The following is a 17,553-nucleotide window of genomic DNA, read 5'->3' as shown; positions in this document are numbered from 1 at the left end:
TTTTTCCTATCTCTTAATAATCTCTTACTTTTTTTTTTCTTCTAAATTTGAATAGACTGAATCTTTTATTAATTCGTCCTTGTTTCTCTAGTCACAATTTTTAAATGTTGTGGTCGTCAAGTTTGGAATAAAATAAGATCCACACTAACAAAAGCACTAAGTCATGTTGTATTGTTGCACATCGTTTACTAGACCGATGTCGACTTAACAATCAAGTACAACTGTACGAGTATTAATAAAACGGAAAAAGTATATACTCCGTATATATTACTCATTCACTTGCCGACCTACGTATCATTTTCAACTGCTATAAAAAAAAATAAAAAATATTATCATTTTCAACTGCTGTAAAAAAAATAAAAAATATTATCATTTTCAACTGAAGGCATATTACAGCAAAGCATATTCACATATTTAGCCATAAAATTAAAGTAAAAGCCAGTACCCATGAAAAATAACTAAAAAACAATTATGTTGATGCATACGGATTATATATGTACGTATTTGTGTTAATTTCTTGCTGTCCTATCTTTATTGGTCTCGATCAGAATCAATCACTAATTCACTATGTTTTTAAGGTATGAGTCATGCAGCTCATGCTCTTTATTTTATACTCCTTTAATTTTATTTTTAATGTACCCATTTTGACTATGAGTATTAGTTAGAGTTGAGATATTTCACTATTTTTTTTATCAATATATAATACTCTCTCTGTTCCGTAATGGTAGTCCATTATGGACAATGAAAAAGAAAATTTACATTGGATATGCAAAAAAGTATAATCAATTACTTCGTATATTTATTATTTTTTCAATTGCATGTCACATTGATTATAAAAAAAATGGAATCTCTTCAATATTCAATATTTGTCATTATGATACAAAACTCTACTTTCTAAATTGAAGATCGAGTACTAATAGTTGTATCATCTGCGTGATTCATTTGTATATCTGCAGTTGCGTTTCTTCCCTTCAAAAACTGTGAGTACCATTGTTGAGAAAGCTTTGGGTGTCTTGTCAAATTTGGATCGTTGTAATCGACATAGTATATACCAAAAGTATAATCAAAGCCAAATAATAATTCATACACGTCCAAAAGTGACCATACAAAGTATCCTTTGATATTGGATCCATTTCTGCAATATAGAGAAAATAAAAGAAGTTAAAAATTTATTATTTAATCAATTTTTAATCTATTCCACTAAAACACAACGGATATGAAATTTTTTTTTTTTTAATATTTTGTTGTGATCATAATTAACTAAACAATGAAAGGGCTTATAGAAGGAATTTCTAGAGGCAAATTTATAATTCCTTCCAAAGTTAGACCCTATTCACTTCACCTTAAAAAAAATAATATTAAGTAAAAATAATTTTAGTTCAATAAAAATAATTTTAGTTCATTAAAAATAATTTTAGTTCAGTAAAATAAGTCTAGTTCAGTAAAATTCAGTTATGTTAAAGAAGAATTATAATAGAAAATAAGTAAAAATAATTTCAGTTCAGCAAAATAATTTCAGTTCAGTAAAATTAATTTAAGTTCAGTAAAAATAATTTAAATTCAGCAAATATAATTTTGTTTCAGTAAAAAAATTGAGTTCATCAAAAATAAAGTGAAGTGAACGGGGCCTTAATTAGGGTCTATTCTGATTTACTGAAGTGAGCTGAACTGAACCGAACTGAACTCTATATTTTATGAGAGAAGGAAAAGAAAAATTGAACTGATTGGAGCTGAAGTGAAGTGAAATTAAGTTGAAGAGAAAAGGGCCTTAATTGTATATATATCATCAATAATTATGTTAAACACGTGATTAATAAGAGTTAGTTTAACCAAAGCTAGTATAAGGTAAAGATGAAGAGTTGAAAACCATAAATATGTCGTCGCTATGTATAATATATGCATGACCATGTACACTTTGACGCAAAGTGATCAATCTGTCACATTTTGGCGTTTGATTTTATTGTAGTGTCCTTATTCTGATTTGTTTAAGATCCTTAGGTTTTTATTTCCAAAGTATTCTTGATTGTTAGACTTGTATATATCATTATACATTTCAAAACCAACTTTTTCTTAACTTTAAGGATTTTTTTTGTGAAAAACTATCTTTTATATACAACTTTTTGTGAAAAACTACCTTTTAAAAAAAATGTTGTAAATGACTACCTCTTTTTTAAAAAAATGTTGTAAATAACTACCACTTGCCGGAATCTTGCCATTGACTTTTAATTCCGACGCTGACTAGACCATCCCCACCCCCTCCGCCTCCCTTTTCCAATTTCCGACCACCGCCACCCCTGCAACCATCCTTTTAGCCATCCCTTACCCCTTCTTGCAGCCCTCACAATCGGACCACCCCCAGTTCCATTTTCGACAGCCATTTCCGGCCACCCCTCAAACAAATTATCAATTTTCTGATTTCCGGCCCCGAATACTTCGAAACCCCTCAAACAAGTTATCAATTTCTGGCCAAATTTCATCTCACCCACCATATCTCACCCTCAAAATCCCGCCCACCCTCCTTCGGCCCCCTCGAAAACCTTACCCTTTTCAATTTCTGGATTTTTTGGGTTTTTTTTTTTTTTTTTTGAATTTCAGGTTTCAAAGACATTGAAGGTTGGTTTTAATGGTGGTTGCGGGGAAGAAGGGGTAGGGACGACTAGATTAAAGGAGGTTTGCAAGAAGGGGTAAGGATGGCTAGGGAAAAAGAGGGCTTGCAGGGGGTGGGGATGGTCGAAAATCGGGAAGGAAGGCGGAGGGGCAACAAGCGCAATTTTCCGGCAGGGGTATGGGTAGGGGCACTCTGAAACTGGACTAAGGGAGGAGGAGTTGATGGCGAGGGGGTGGGGGTGGTCGAAAACTGGAAAAGGGAGGAGGAGGAGGGGGTGGGGGTGGTCGAAAACGGGAAAAAGCCGCCAAGTGGTCTAGTCAACGCCGGAAAAGTAAGTCAACGACAAGATTCCGACAAGTGGTAGTTATTTACAACATTTTTTAAAAAAGAGGTAGTCATTTACAACATTTTTTTTAAAAGGTAGTTTTTCACAAAAAGTTGTATATAAAAGGTAGTTTTTCACAAAAAAAATCCTAACTTTAACTCATAGATAAATCAATGTAATTATGGTTGAATTTATGAATCGGTAAACACAACATTCAACACTTTAACTGCACGTTTTGTTTGCGGCTAGGCTTATGAAAGAACAAAGTACCCCGTATAAAACACTAACCGAGTAACTCTTATAATACTAATGAAATAGCTAGTCCTTGTAACACTGATCAAGTAACCCTTATAACATTAACGAAGTAAACCCTACCAACATGTGAAATTTGGTAAAATTATAAAATAAAACAAAAGGCAAAGGAAGTATAACTTCAGTCAATAAATTACTAAGTTCTAGTAGCCTTACCCCATAGCATTATGCAAACTCTCAAGATGGTCGCGTAAATATTCAACCCTAAATGAATCGTTGGTTGAAGTATCATAACTTGCAGCTTGACCTACAGCCAATTTCCATTATAAATACAATTAATTTATTATCAAAACATATTATAAATTTCAAAATGAAAGGAAAGAAAAAAGAATACCATTTTCATGGATATATATGATAGGATTTTCATAAACATCTTTGTAATACTCCAAAACTCGCTCTAAACCCAATGGTTCATTTGGAAAGATAGTCTAGGGAAAAAAAATATCATAATTAAGGTGTGAGCCATTAATAAATGATGAACATCCAAATACAAGTATACAACCAAATCATTAACGAGAGGTTTAATTGACTTTGAAGAGTTTGAACCTTACCTTTTCAGATAGTGCACTCATATTCAAAACTGTAAAAAAAAAAAAAAAAAAAAAAAAAATTAAAAAATTAATAATTAAAAAAGGTTATTACTATTTGACATATACTTCATATATTTTAAAAAAAAATTAAAACAATGAAATTTATTAAATGTTCAATAAGAAGAGTAATCAAGTAAATGTGTAATAATGTTAGTAATCCAATAAATAAATGCAAGTACTCCCTATAACATGTACCCATTGCACATTCCTTTGTTTTTCAATACTTACAGCACCTTTTATCCCCCACTAATTGAATTAATTCGGTATTGATTCTCTCTTGCGCAAAAACATTTTTAAAAATAAAAATCATATTCTTTTACTTTTCACAATTTTCTTAAAATCAAATTAAAGTTCATATAGATTCATGTGTTGCAAATATTCATTGAGAATGAGGATCATAGAGTGGAGGGATGGTTTGTCCCTCCACCTCCCTCAGGAGTGACCTGGGTTCAATCCTCACCTCACCCCTCCTATGATAGGAGGGGCACCCCTAGTATATTACTGTGTAAAAAAAAAAAGAGTTATCTTTGAGAACAAAAGACGATATGCATGCTATATATGTATGAAGTATGGAATATGATAGAAGATGAAGAAATAAAGCATACATAACCACTGCGTTGCCATATCGGCAAAAAAATCTCGTGGCGTTGTGTTGAGGCTCATTGAGTTGTCCTTGACCACCATGGGAGTATAGTAATTTATTCCAAGAAAATCAATTGAGCCCTTCAATAATTTTGACTCATTTTTTGTGAAAATTGGAATTCTGTTGCCAGCATTTTTCTTCATTACTTCAGGGTAATCACCATAAGTCAAGGGGTGCATAAACCTAATACCCAACAAGATAAAGTCAAAGTTAGAATTTCTCTTAAGATCCAAGAATAATAATACAAAAATAAACCTATTTTGTATTTCAATTGTTGAAAAGTTTAGCTCAACTTAAATATAGGCCCTGTTTTGTTTGATGTAAAATATTTTAATAAAAAATCAATATTCATGAAAAACATATTTTCAAGTAAAAGCACAATAAACTATTTTTTTATTTATTTGTTGCATACAAGAAAAGTTACAGGAAAAAAAAATAGAAATGAGAATGTGTGGATAATAGATGAGAGGAATTTAAAAGGAGGTAAGGAGAAGGGAGGAAAATATTTCTCTTACTTTGTAAAGGAAAATGTTTTCCATCATTAAGGATACAATTTTTCAAAAAATTATTTTTCACCCTTTCCCAACTCAGACAAAGGAAAATTAAAAAAAAAAAAAAAAAAAAAAAAAGGGAAATTTAGTTTCCATGAAAACATTTTACCTTTATACCATCCCATTTAAAAAAGTACCTTTTATAAATTAAACAGTAAAGAGATAAATTAAACAATGTCATTGACAGTGCAAATTGGGATTAGACTTGGCAATAGATACAAAATAGACAATGTCATTGTTGAATTGGATTGCAAAGCTGTGATGGATCGTCTCGACAAGGCTACTACCTATCTCTCTGATTTGGAAAATATTTTATTAGGTGATGTCTTAGATCTAAGTGCTCACTTTTCCTTTGTCGCTTGGTCTCATGTAAAAAGGGAAGGCAATTTTGTTCCTCACCACCTTCCTAGAGTTGTTCTCTTCGGGGTAGAGCAAGTATGAATTAAGCATTGCCCATTCGAAGTTTCTCCTTATGTACTTTCGGACTTAATATCCTTTGATTAATGAAGTGAGCAGGTGGTTTAAAAAAAAAGTACTTTTATTACATACATAAATAAACACGAAGTATATAAATAAAACCGTGCTAACCGTATAAGTTTGAGCTTACCAGCCCATTAGAAAATCGTAGGCTCTTTGACCGGCAACCATATCTTCTCTTGTGTCCGTAAAAGGTGCAAAATGGTAGGAAAGGAGATTGAACCCAATGACTCCGTGTTGTTTGGCCTACATCAAATTGTCCGTAAAGCATGCCAATGTATTTTATACAGTTCAAAAATAGTACATATGACTATTATTGTTATTTGTTACGAATAATGGAGCTCGTGGAAGACGTATATTATTCCTTCCGTGTTTTAATAAGTGTTACATTTTGACCTAACATACATGCTGAGTCACGACTTTGACTATTAATTTATCTAATAAATCATATGTTAATGAAATTATACGAAAATTCATACTATGAAAGTATACATTATAACGAATCCAACAATGTATTATACAAATTCATTTGTTTTTTTTTATATATTAGTGAATTAATCAAGTCAAAATCATTACGTGAATGATACAAAAAGTAAAACTCTAACACTTATTAAAACACGGAGGGAGTATGTAGCATACCTTGTACTTATACTTATAGAGCTTTACAGCATATCCATGAGCCAACAATATATGGTGAGCTGCAATGTATGGCTCAGTAGTCGAGTTCCCTTTAGTACAATTGATAACCCCAAAGGGGGAAGAACATCTACTTGGGGGTGTATTACCAGCATCATAACCACCAAAGACGAAGATATTCGCTTCATTGAAAGTTGTCCAATGCCGAACCCTATCACCAAATTCTCTAAAGCAAACATCTACGAATGATGTAAAGTCTTCTCTGCATAAGTAGATAAATTAATTACCGATAAATAAATAAGTTAAATAAATTAATTGTTATTACGCTCTTTTTTTTTTATATATGAATTTTTAAATAAGGTGGGCATACAATAAATAGTCAGCGAGTATAAAGTTAATTTAAAATTAAAAATCAAAAGTTACATAAATACTACCTTTATTTTTATTTACTTGACAATATTTTATTATCACGTTTGCCAACGTATTTTTTTAACGATTAATATTTCTAATTCTCGACATAATAATATTATAAAAAGTGGATATTAATAAAATATATATTAAGACAATTTAAACAAGGTCCCACTTGACTATGTTTTATCGTGGTTATAAATCACAAAAGTTAGTTAAAGTGTAATTTGTGAATAGTATAAAAGTTAAACGTTGTCAATAAAAAAAAACGGCTATAGTATTTCGTAAATTACCTTTTTTAAAAAAAAATTAATAAATTACACAAGATTTAAAACGAAGGAAAGATATTAACGAATATATACACATATATATTAATGTATGTAGTGGATAAAAAATAAAATAAATAAATAGAGAGAGAGAAAGTGAGTGAAAATGAGTGCATGTGAGATAAAAGTGTAACATACTACGTAGTATATGAGATTAGACAAAATAAAATGAAATGAAAATATAATAAAAAAAATATTAATATGAAACATGGATGTTTATAATCAAATTAACAAGTACATACATGATCCTAGGATTGAGAAAGCCTCCATACTCATCCTCAAGAACCTGTGGTACATCTGAGTGCAAAAGTGTAACATGTGGTTCAATTCCTGAAAATTGAATTTGAAATACTTAACAAAGTGACCAAAGTCCAAAACTAATTATTATATTGATTTTTACCATATTCCATATATATATGCAATATAGCTTGTAACATATTAAGTACCGTGACTAATAAGCTCATTGATGAGATTATTGTAGAATCTTAAACCTTTAGGGTTTATAGCCCCTCTGCCAGCTGTAAAAATAAATACATAAAAACAGTTAATATTTGAAACATTCGAAATGGAAGACAAATATACTCCTAATATTTAAGGATGGATGGATTGCTTTACTTACATAGTACATACTACGTATATGATTGATTGATTGTATTATCAAGGAAATATTTTGAATTTTCAATTAACTAAGTACTGGAATTTGTGATCTAATTAGTCAAGATTATAAAAAATAATAATATAAACAACATTATCTCATAAACAAAAATGATGAGAGTAAAAAGAAAAACAATATACGGAGTAGCAATTATAGTAAAATAAATTAATAAAAATATAGAAAAACAACCCGTTTTCTTGGAGTAGTTGAATTCTTGCCCACTTAGCCACTCAACTCAATAAGGATTGTTAGGTAGAGGTGTCAATTCGGATAATCGGATAGAGTTTCGGTCGCGTCTATTCGGGTCGTGTCTGTTCAGATCGGATATATTCGAGTCAAAATTATTCCTCCAATTCGAATCGGGTCAGGTCGGGTCAAATTCGGGTCGGATCAAATTTTGGTCATCGTCTATCGAGTTCGAGTCGGATATGGGTCGGGTAAACTCCAGACCGGTTCATGTTCGATTCGGATAAATTTGAATAGGGTTTAAAACAGGTTTAACCAAGTTCGGTTTGATTAAGATAAGGTTGATCCATTGATTTATTAAATAGTCAATTTCAACTCAATTCCTTTCTGTGTTTGGTTGGATTTTAATCGAGTTGACCCAATTCATATGCAAATAAGGTTATTTTTACACTAGAGTTATTATTGAGTTTTTATCTTATTATTGGGTCAATTTTAAGTCATTCATGTATCATATTTTTTATCGAGTTGAAAGAAGAGGTTTTAATTTTCAAGTATTACAAATTATTTGTAGAAAATTTTAGATGAGACGAATATAAAGCTTAGAAAGTAATTTATATAATTGGTACATACATGAAGTAAACTTGTTACTCCGGATTATTTCTTTGTAGTAAAAAACATTAACTTATTAATAATTAGTAAATATATTACGTATAAGAACTTGAATAAAAAGGTCAATAATTGATTATGGTCGGGTTAAATTCGAATTAAGTAAAAATCAAATCGAGTTAAAATCGAGTCAGGTTAATATCAGTTCGGGTCAAAATAGATCGGATTAGATCGGTTATTTGTCGGGTCAATTTTTGATTAGATTGAGCTTGGGTCGGATCAAATCGGTTTGGTTTGAATTCAGGTCGGGTCAAATTGGATTCGGGTTGAGTTCAGGTCGGATCAAATCGGTGCCGGGTTAAGTTCAGATCGGTCAAATCAGATTCGGGTTGAGTTCAGTACGGTTAAAGATCAGGTTTGGTCTTGAATTTCTCTGATCAAATCAGATCGGTTACAATTCAAAACAGATAGTTTTTTTCCGAGTCGATTTGGTTTTGACACCTTTATTGTTATGTATCCCTATGACACTATCCATTTAGGCTCTGTTTGGTTCAATATTAGTAATGGAAAGAAAGGAAAAAGAAGGGAAAAGAAAAGAAAGGAAGAAAAGGGTAAAGAAAAACACTATAGCATTCAATGTTTGGTTTGATATTAGTAAAGAAAGGTAAAGAAAGACACTATAGCATTCAATGTTTGGTTTGATATCAGTAAAGAAAGGGAATTCGCCTCGGAGGAATCTATTGTTTGGTATAACATTAGTAAAGGAAGGAAAGTGAAGGAAAAGCTAATTTAAGCATAATAGTTTTAATTTCTTCCTTTTCTTTTAAATCCCATTTAATTTTTCAGAAGGTTTTGTGTGAGTCCGTTTCACGTGAGTCCAGTTTATAACATCACATCATCAAAACTCGACTTCATCAAAACCCACAACAATGGCGGAACCTTTAGCCCCCAATCTAACCGACCACCTTCCTCTGCAACTAATCAAATCAGAAACAATTCCACCATCTCCAAACCTCTCGGAATCCAAATCTTCCACCGTCGATTGGTTGTCGGACTTTGCCGAATACTCATGGATTACTTATGGAGCTTCCTCTCTCCTCGTCAATCTAATTGTTAACTTAGCAAGCCTAAATTACTCATACCTTACCATATAACACCAAGGCCACACCGCAATGTTCATCATACCCCTTTTTTATTAGCTTTTTCGTTCTCATCTTCTCTGGAAAATTGAGAAATCTTATAGAAGCCACGAAGGTCGAAGGCACCAGAAAAAAGGAGAGAAAAGCCGATAAGAACGACAGCTGATGTACCAATCTTCTCCAAGTTTACTTTTGTACAGTTTTTACAAATTTATGATATTCATAACCTAATATCTGATGTATATAGCCTAATATCTGATAGATTTAACCTAATTTCTGACAATTATAATATAATTTCTGATATTTATAATTTAATATCTGACCATTATCATCTAATTTATGACCAATATCATCTAATTTCTGACCAATTTTATTTAATTATTGACACTTTATAACTTAATATCTGATCATTATTATCTAATTTCTGACATTTAAGAATTTTATTTTTTTTTTGTTTGTATGACCGGACTCACGTGAGTCCGTTCTACACAATACTTTTCCTTAATTTTTAGATCCAAACATAGGAATGTTTATTTTTCCTTTCCTTTCTTTTCTTTTCCTCCCAATTCCTCCCAACCAAAAAGACCTTAGAGTACCCACATTACAGTTGAGTGAATGAGTGGGCAAGTGATTAAGTGAATGTGTGATTAAATTTTAGAGATAACAATCAAGATTAGATATATGATGATTTTAACTCTTGTGAGAGGACAAAGGCTACTAAGGGCCTGTTCTATTCAACTTAATTTCAGTTTATTTCAGTTTAGTTCAATTCATCAGTTTAGTTCAGTTCCTAATTTCCTTATCTCTTAAACAATTTATTTCAACTCTATTTAGTTCAATGCAATTGTTTTCAGTAAATCGTAATAGGTCCTAAGAGAGTTATAATTTTTGAGTTATAATTTATGAATTTGGCTATATTGGCATATCAAATACCCCAATATAATAATATGTCATATACTTCCTCCGTTCTATTAATATTGGAACAATGGACTTTTTGAACTATTCATCACTCTTGTTTGACCATATAATATGAGTTATACGTTAAGCAAAATATAGTCAAGTGGGATCTTGTTGGATTCGTCTCATATAATACTTTCACAGTATCAACTTTTTATAATTTTTAGTCTTACACAATTATAGATATTTAGCATATAAAATGTGTTTTGGGATGCGTAATTTCCTCCTTGTTGCAATATTAACAGAACGGAGGAAGTATTATTTATTTATTTGGACGGAGAAAGTAATAAATTCCTCCGTATTATTTTTCAAAATATGGTATTCACAAGATACAGAGTACTATTTAGATTGGTAATTGTACCTGGAATTAACCTTGACCACGAAATAGAAAACCGGTAAGCATCCAATCCTGTTTCCACCATGAGTAGAACATCTTCCTGGTGCATAGATGACATTCATAATTATTAAATCTTACATATATAATAACAATCTAGCCTATTTAGAATGATAAAATCCTTGTAAAATAATATATTGAAATATTGATCTATCACCTTGTATTTATGATATTGATCACATGCTACATCTGGATTACCCGTGTCGTACTCTGAAAATTACAATTTATACTTAATTAATGAAACAAAGCAAGTTAGTAGATGAAAAAACTATACTTATACTTCTATACTTAGTATTTAAAAACACAAACCACTTCTATGCTTCATGTCACCACAAATCATTCATATGCCACATGTCACCTCTTTTAATATATTCCTATGAAGGGTTTCATTTCCACCATAATAAAATAAGCATTAGTCTTTTCATCTCTTAAACTTAATATTTCCTATGTTTCTATTTATTTGACGCGTTTGATTTAGGCACATATATTAAGGAGAGGAGAGAGAGTGAGAGAGAATGAAAAAGCAAGTGAGGTACCTTGTAAATACAAGGTAAAAAATTTACTCCAAAGAGAAACGCGTCAATTAAAAAAACTTCCTAAAAAGGAATACGTGTCAACTGCAAAGAAACAGAGGTAGTATAATTTAATATGAAGTAGTAAAAAAATTCTATTTAAAAAAAAAAAAAAGTAGTCAAAATATTAAAGTTGAACTTATTAGTGCACATTACATAAACATACAAATTAATAGGTTTTTTGCCTTCTAAACTTAAAATATAAATTAAATTAATATGTCATTTCACAGTGCCATGTTTAAATAAATATCCAATATAAGTTAAAATATAAATATCCAATATCCATGTAGTATTTACCTAACTAAATTTATTCATCCTTCACAGTGCCACCCCCACTATCATTTACTTTTAAGTTTTAGCAGTGCACGTTATTTCCTTTTTGTATTGTCTTTGCTAGTATTACATCATGCATATTTCTTTTATTAGCAGTGTAGCATTTATATTTTCTTTGTTGGGATTCAGCATTAAAAAAAAAAAAAAAAACAATTAAAAAAATAGAGGGGTAAGAAACAACACTGACGCAAATAACACAAACAAGTAATACATTACAAGAAAAAATAACCTAAAAATAACAACGAAAAAAAAAAGAAGCTAATTGTTAATAATGAGAAGAGGAATATTTATATGGAGACACACAGACACTCGCCTACATTATTGACTTATTGTCCTTTAGTGTTCTCTCAAATTCAAAAGAGACACAATACATTTATGGCGCAAAGTATTTAGGACCATTAACTTATACAAATATACTATATTCCAATATTCAACATTTTACGATTGCAAATAAGCATACACTTGTAATGTATTCCGTGGTTGAGTTAGTCTCTTTAATATGGTATTAAAGTCAGACCCCATGATATAAGACCTTAAATGACAAGTTTAGGGGCCAAGAGTACATATATTCATGCAAGGGGAGTGAAGAAGTACTCCATCTCCAAAAATCACATAAGACAAAGCTAAAAAGAACCTTATACGTATGTGAGGGAGAGTATTAGGGTCTGTTCAGATTTACTTAATTTCAGTTCAGTTCAGTTCAGCTCCAATCAGTTCAGTTCAGTTTAGCTCAGCTCCAATCAGTTCAATTCAGTTCAGCTCCTAATTTCCATCTCTCATAAAATATTCAGTTCAGTTCAACTACAATCAGTTCATCTCAATTCAGTTCAGTTCAACTCCAATCAGTTCAGCTCAGCTCAGTTCATTAAATGTGAACAATACCTTAAATAGATCTCCCAATAATATGCATCAATGCGTAATTGATAAACTAACATTCTTCTTTTCACTCACATGCACTAGACAAATGCATAGTTTTATATGGCTTAACTTCTTATCTCATTGGGACCTAGCTAGATTTGGTTTTCATTGGGTATGTTTTTAACCTTCCATTCACTCCCCACCTTCCCCATCACCACTCCCCCCCCCCCCCCCCCCAAAAAAAAAAAAAAAAAAAAAAAAAAAAAAAAAAAATCATTTTTCTTTAATCTTTAGGCTTGTAATTGCTTTATCCATCTAAAAAATGAACATAAGCTTTTGCCTTTTGCTTTATTATCTTTTATTAATAATCATAATCTTCTTAAATATCTTTGAATGTTATAGTTTTAACTCTTTTAAAAGAGGGTGGAAAAAAAGCACAATTATGTGTTTCATGAAGATATGTTTATCTTTCTTTGTATTATTACATCTATCATATGATTCATATCATTCATGTAGTTAGTAATAACAGTTAGTTGTATGAAACAAGGTTTACTTACCCAAACGATGGGCAAAAGTATCATATATGCTAGGCTTCCTTCCATCCTCTAATGCTGCTCCCTCCACCTTCACATATAAATTAATTTTCAATTTAGATTTTTCGATTTTGCATTGATCATCAACCGGATCCAAGCTCGCATTGATTCACACAAGTCAAATCGGGTTTTATCATTTATTACCTATACGATTTACATTTTAAGTATGTTTTACTCTATTATTTGTTTACCTATACGTTTTTACGTGGTTGTTAAATTATATGGAAATCGAGAATTAGAAGAAGTGAAAATACATACCTGATAAGCTGAGGTACTAGCACCAAATATGAAATCCTTTGGAAAGTCGTAACGATTATACTCTTTGCCTTCACTTGTAGCAATCACTCTCAATAATGCTAAGCATAAGTGCAACAAACACAACCAAAATTCAACCCTCATTGTTATATTCTCTCTCTATCTCTCTCAATTACATACCAACTATGAGTTTAATTAAATATGTTACAAATATAATGGTACTATAGTCTAAAAACAGGATAGTTACGTCTTCCAACTTTGCTTTCCTTTTCAATATATATATATATATATATATATATATATATATACTAGATATATTTTTTTTTCTGATTTCGCTTTCTAAAAGGACCCCCAAGTCCCCAATATTCCACAAATGTCAAATGAACATTGGCAATACTCCCAACTTTTTGTGATTTTCAATGTTTTTGGTGATGAAGACGTGTGAGGAATCATTAACCACAATTGTTGACCACAATAGTGTATAATAAAATAAAAATTAATATATATCATCTGTTTCGTTATAATTGTAGCATACAATTTATCAAAGTCAAATTAAAACACGGTCCCTTAACTTTGTCAATAGTTGCACATTTGGTCCTTCATCTCTCAAATGAAGCAAATTGGTCCCTCTATCACTCTTGCCTCACCATTTCTAATGGAGGAACTTCCTACTCAGCAAAGTTTAAGGATCTCCAAGCTAACTAAGCCAAAGTTTATATTAGGGAGTTCTTGCACTTAATCAGCCAAAGTTTAGGGACTACACATATTTTCTGCTAAAGATTAGGGGCCTGCATTCTTACATGGACAATTTCAGTTGTAACAAAATGGCAGCTTGAAGTTTAGGGGGTTTGCATTTAATTCCGAAGGAATGAAATAGAGAAAAAAAAAACCCCCCAAATTAGTAAATTAAAAAAAAAAAAAACTACCTAGCCTTAAGCATTTCAAAAGTGGCTATATAAAATGTTGTTTGTAGCCATTAAAACAATCAGAAAATTAAGCAAAAATCCTTCAAAAAAAAAAAAAAAAAAAAAAACTACAATTGCTGCAGTGAAGAAGTAAGTTCCTGCCAAGGTATCTGCAATAAAATTAGGAATTAAGGTAACTAGTGGTTGTTCAATTTTAGAAGATAAACAATAATAATATGTTTGTTGATGACGGAAAATGTCTATACTTAGCAATGGAAGTGGTCAAATGTGTCATTGTGAGTTTCACTATCTTCGCCTTCTTCTGCTCCAAGGATTCACCAAATTTCTAGCTAGACACTTGTAAAAATGGAGTAATTGAGTTTGAATTGTGGGTTTTTTTTGGTAACCTTCTAGAGGTATATTATATATGTAGTATTGTCCCTGTGATTATCCCGCCAAAGAACTCACTCGTATAGTCGTATTTGGGAGAAATGGAGAATCCCAAACGCTTCCTTTTTTTATTATGTGGTTATTCGTTGCGTCATGTGTCCCCCTCAATCCCTAAACTTTTATATGTAATCATGACATACGCGGAGAAACTAGAAATGGAGGAAAGTTATGCATTTACTAATGCATAACATTGATTAAAATATTATAAAAACATATGGTAGAGAGAGAAAAGATGAGAGAAATAGGAAAGGAGAGGCATGTAGGTGGACCACACCTATTTTTTGGTCGGATTGTATCACGTGATGGGGGACCACATGCTGATTGTTCCACTGAAAGTTTATATAGTACCATTGAATCCTCAGTGGTACTATTTACGCATAAATTTAGTACAACTGAATGCATATATAATACCATTAAGTGCAAATACAGTATCACTGTATATTCAATGGTACTATTTGATCATCCGATGATATCAGAATATTTATTCGTTTGTACATATGCATAATTACATGAATACCCTTTGTTATGCATTTCTAAATGCCTAACATTCCTCCCTTTAAAATTCCTCAATACATCTAAGTCTAGTAGTCCCTAAACGAGGAACTAGAAATGGAGGAAAGTTATACATTTACTAATGCATAACATTGATTAAAATATTATAAAAACACATGGTAGAGAGAGAAAAAAGGAGAGAGATAGGAAGAAAGAGGCATGTAGGTGGACCACACCTATTTTTTGGTCGGATTGTATCACGTGATGGGGGACCACATGCTGATTGTTCCACTGAAAGTTTCTACAGTACCATTGAATCCTCAGTGGTATATAGTATCACTGTATATTCAATGGTACCATTTGATCATCCAATGATATCAGAATATTTATTCGTTAGTACATATGCATAATTACATGAATACCCTTTGTTATGCATTTCTAAATGCCTAACATTCCTCCCTTTAAAATTCCTCGTCCCTAAACTATCTTTCTCTATTAATTAAATGCCAACTCATACTCTAAAGATCCCTAAATTTTGTAAAAACAAATCATTTAAATTTTTGCCACACGGGCAATTTAGTCCCTAAACTATGGTAACACATCTTTTTCCCACCGGAAAATTCAGATAAGGGTGGTAGAGGGACCAATGTGCTTCATTTGAAAGATGATGGACCAAATTGCTCCAAAAACTAAAGTTGAGAGACCGTATTTTAGCTTAACTCCACTTTATCACGATATTTAAAAAAAAAGTGGATCTCATATTATATAAAACACTTAAAATGGGGTTAAAAGGCCGTTAAGAGTATAATCAAGTGGGACACGGGCTTTTAATATATGTAACTAATGAGTAGCTCGAGCGTTGCCTCGGATTGCTATTGTTGTAGACTTGCAATCGATAAATTTTTATTATAAGCTTTTCAAAACTGAAATCATTGTTATCAAACTAAAATTGAGCTATTGTTTGAGTTTTTATTTATTTATTTATTTATTTTTATTTTAATTGAACCTTGTGCTTTGTATTTATATAAAAGTTTTTACATACTCCCTCCGTGTTTTAATAAGTGTTACATTTACCAAATTCGACCGTGTTTTAATAAATGTTACACTTCCTTTATTAATTTGGAAAAAAAGTACATTAAAATATTATATCCCTCTCCTCTCATGGTCTGACTCAAACCCACAACTATTTTTTTTTCTATTATTCCCTCCGTTTTTAAATACTTGCTCCATTTCTCTTGGACACGCATGCCGATGCTAATATTTGATCACTAATATCTTTAATTATCAATAAGTATAAATTCTAAAAATTGAAAATTAATAATCTATTCATTGAGATGATTCCAACAAGTACCCACAAGAATATATTTTTTTTTACGTATAAATCACAAATATTAGTCAAAGTAGGACAAATGAATAGTGCAAAAAATAGAAATGGAGCAAGTATTTAAAAACGGAGGGAGTATATATTTTCTCTCACATTCATTACTTTTCAATAAACTATTAACCCCACTATCTTTATTTTACAATTTTTCAATGCTCCAACTATCCCACTTAGAGCAACTTCAATGACAAGCTAATTGTCAAATTAGCTTGCCATGCCACATAACCTTTTAAGCTAATTGTCATATTAACTACATTGAGCTCCAACGGCTAGCTATTAGCTTAGAATTTAAAATAAACTCCACCTCCTTAATTTACGTTTTTATATTACAAAATGTTTATTCTAAGTTGTATTTTGGCAAGTTGTTTTCCAAGCAAATTAGCTTGACAAAGCTAATTGCATTTTTTTGCTCTAATGGTCAAGCTAGTAGCTAGGGATTATTTAATATTGCAAGCAAGTCCCTAGCTACAACCATTGGATTTGTTCTTAGCTCTTATTTTATTTAAGTCAATTAAATTGCCTAAAATTATGTGCCGGTCAAAATGTAACTTAAAAAAACACGGAGGGAGTATTAATAACATAGTTGATATAGGCTTAGATGGTTAAATGGTCATCTTTAATATATAAGGTTGAGGGATCAAATCTTGTTATCCTTATGTTTCTATTCGAAATATTATTGGTTTCTTGGTGACGTGATGTTGTTTAAGTGATGATATGGTACCATAGGTTCAATTTCTTGGTTTTTAGAATCGTTTTTTAATATATTAGTATAGATAAATAGTACAATTTTCACCATAAATACCTTCATTTTATTATAATGTGTTGTAACTATTGTGACATTTCTATCTTAGAAAATGTTGTAAGTATAAAGAAACAGAAAAAGTATTTATTTATTTATTTA

The 17,553-nt window shown here is 31.2% G+C and overlaps 1 protein-coding gene across 2 annotated transcripts; it reads right to left on the bottom strand.

The window, feature by feature from the left end:
* Positions 1-795: 795 nt before the first annotated feature.
* Positions 796-13,648, bottom strand: LOC145624083 (beta-glucosidase 22-like). 2 transcript variants are annotated; one of them, XM_081677032.1, is made up of 13 exons: positions 13,428-13,648; positions 13,134-13,200; positions 10,971-11,023; positions 10,781-10,856; positions 7,323-7,394; positions 7,119-7,206; positions 6,146-6,404; positions 5,637-5,752; positions 4,441-4,661; positions 3,797-3,825; positions 3,580-3,673; positions 3,402-3,492; positions 796-1,135 (listed from the first exon to the last, which is right to left on the bottom strand). In XM_081677032.1, the coding sequence occupies exons 1-13, from the start codon at positions 13,566-13,568 to the stop codon at positions 895-897; spliced, it is 1,548 nt and encodes a 515-aa protein (XP_081533158.1). In that variant the 5' UTR covers positions 13,569-13,648; the 3' UTR covers positions 796-894. The 2 variants fall into 2 exon arrangements, with proteins under 2 accessions (XP_081533158.1, XP_081533159.1); XM_081677033.1 differs by lacking the exons at positions 13,134-13,200; positions 13,428-13,648 and adding an exon at positions 11,350-11,426.
* Positions 13,649-17,553: the final 3,905 nt, after the last annotated feature.

The sequence above is a fragment of the Chenopodium album genome, chromosome 3 (assembly GCF_948465745.1).
Source record: "Chenopodium album chromosome 3, dcCheAlbu1.1, whole genome shotgun sequence".
NCBI classification, from domain to species: domain Eukaryota; kingdom Viridiplantae; phylum Streptophyta; class Magnoliopsida; order Caryophyllales; family Amaranthaceae; genus Chenopodium; species Chenopodium album.
The sequence above is the reverse complement of the archived record's forward strand: the minus strand, read 5'-3'. Positions and strand labels throughout refer to the sequence as shown.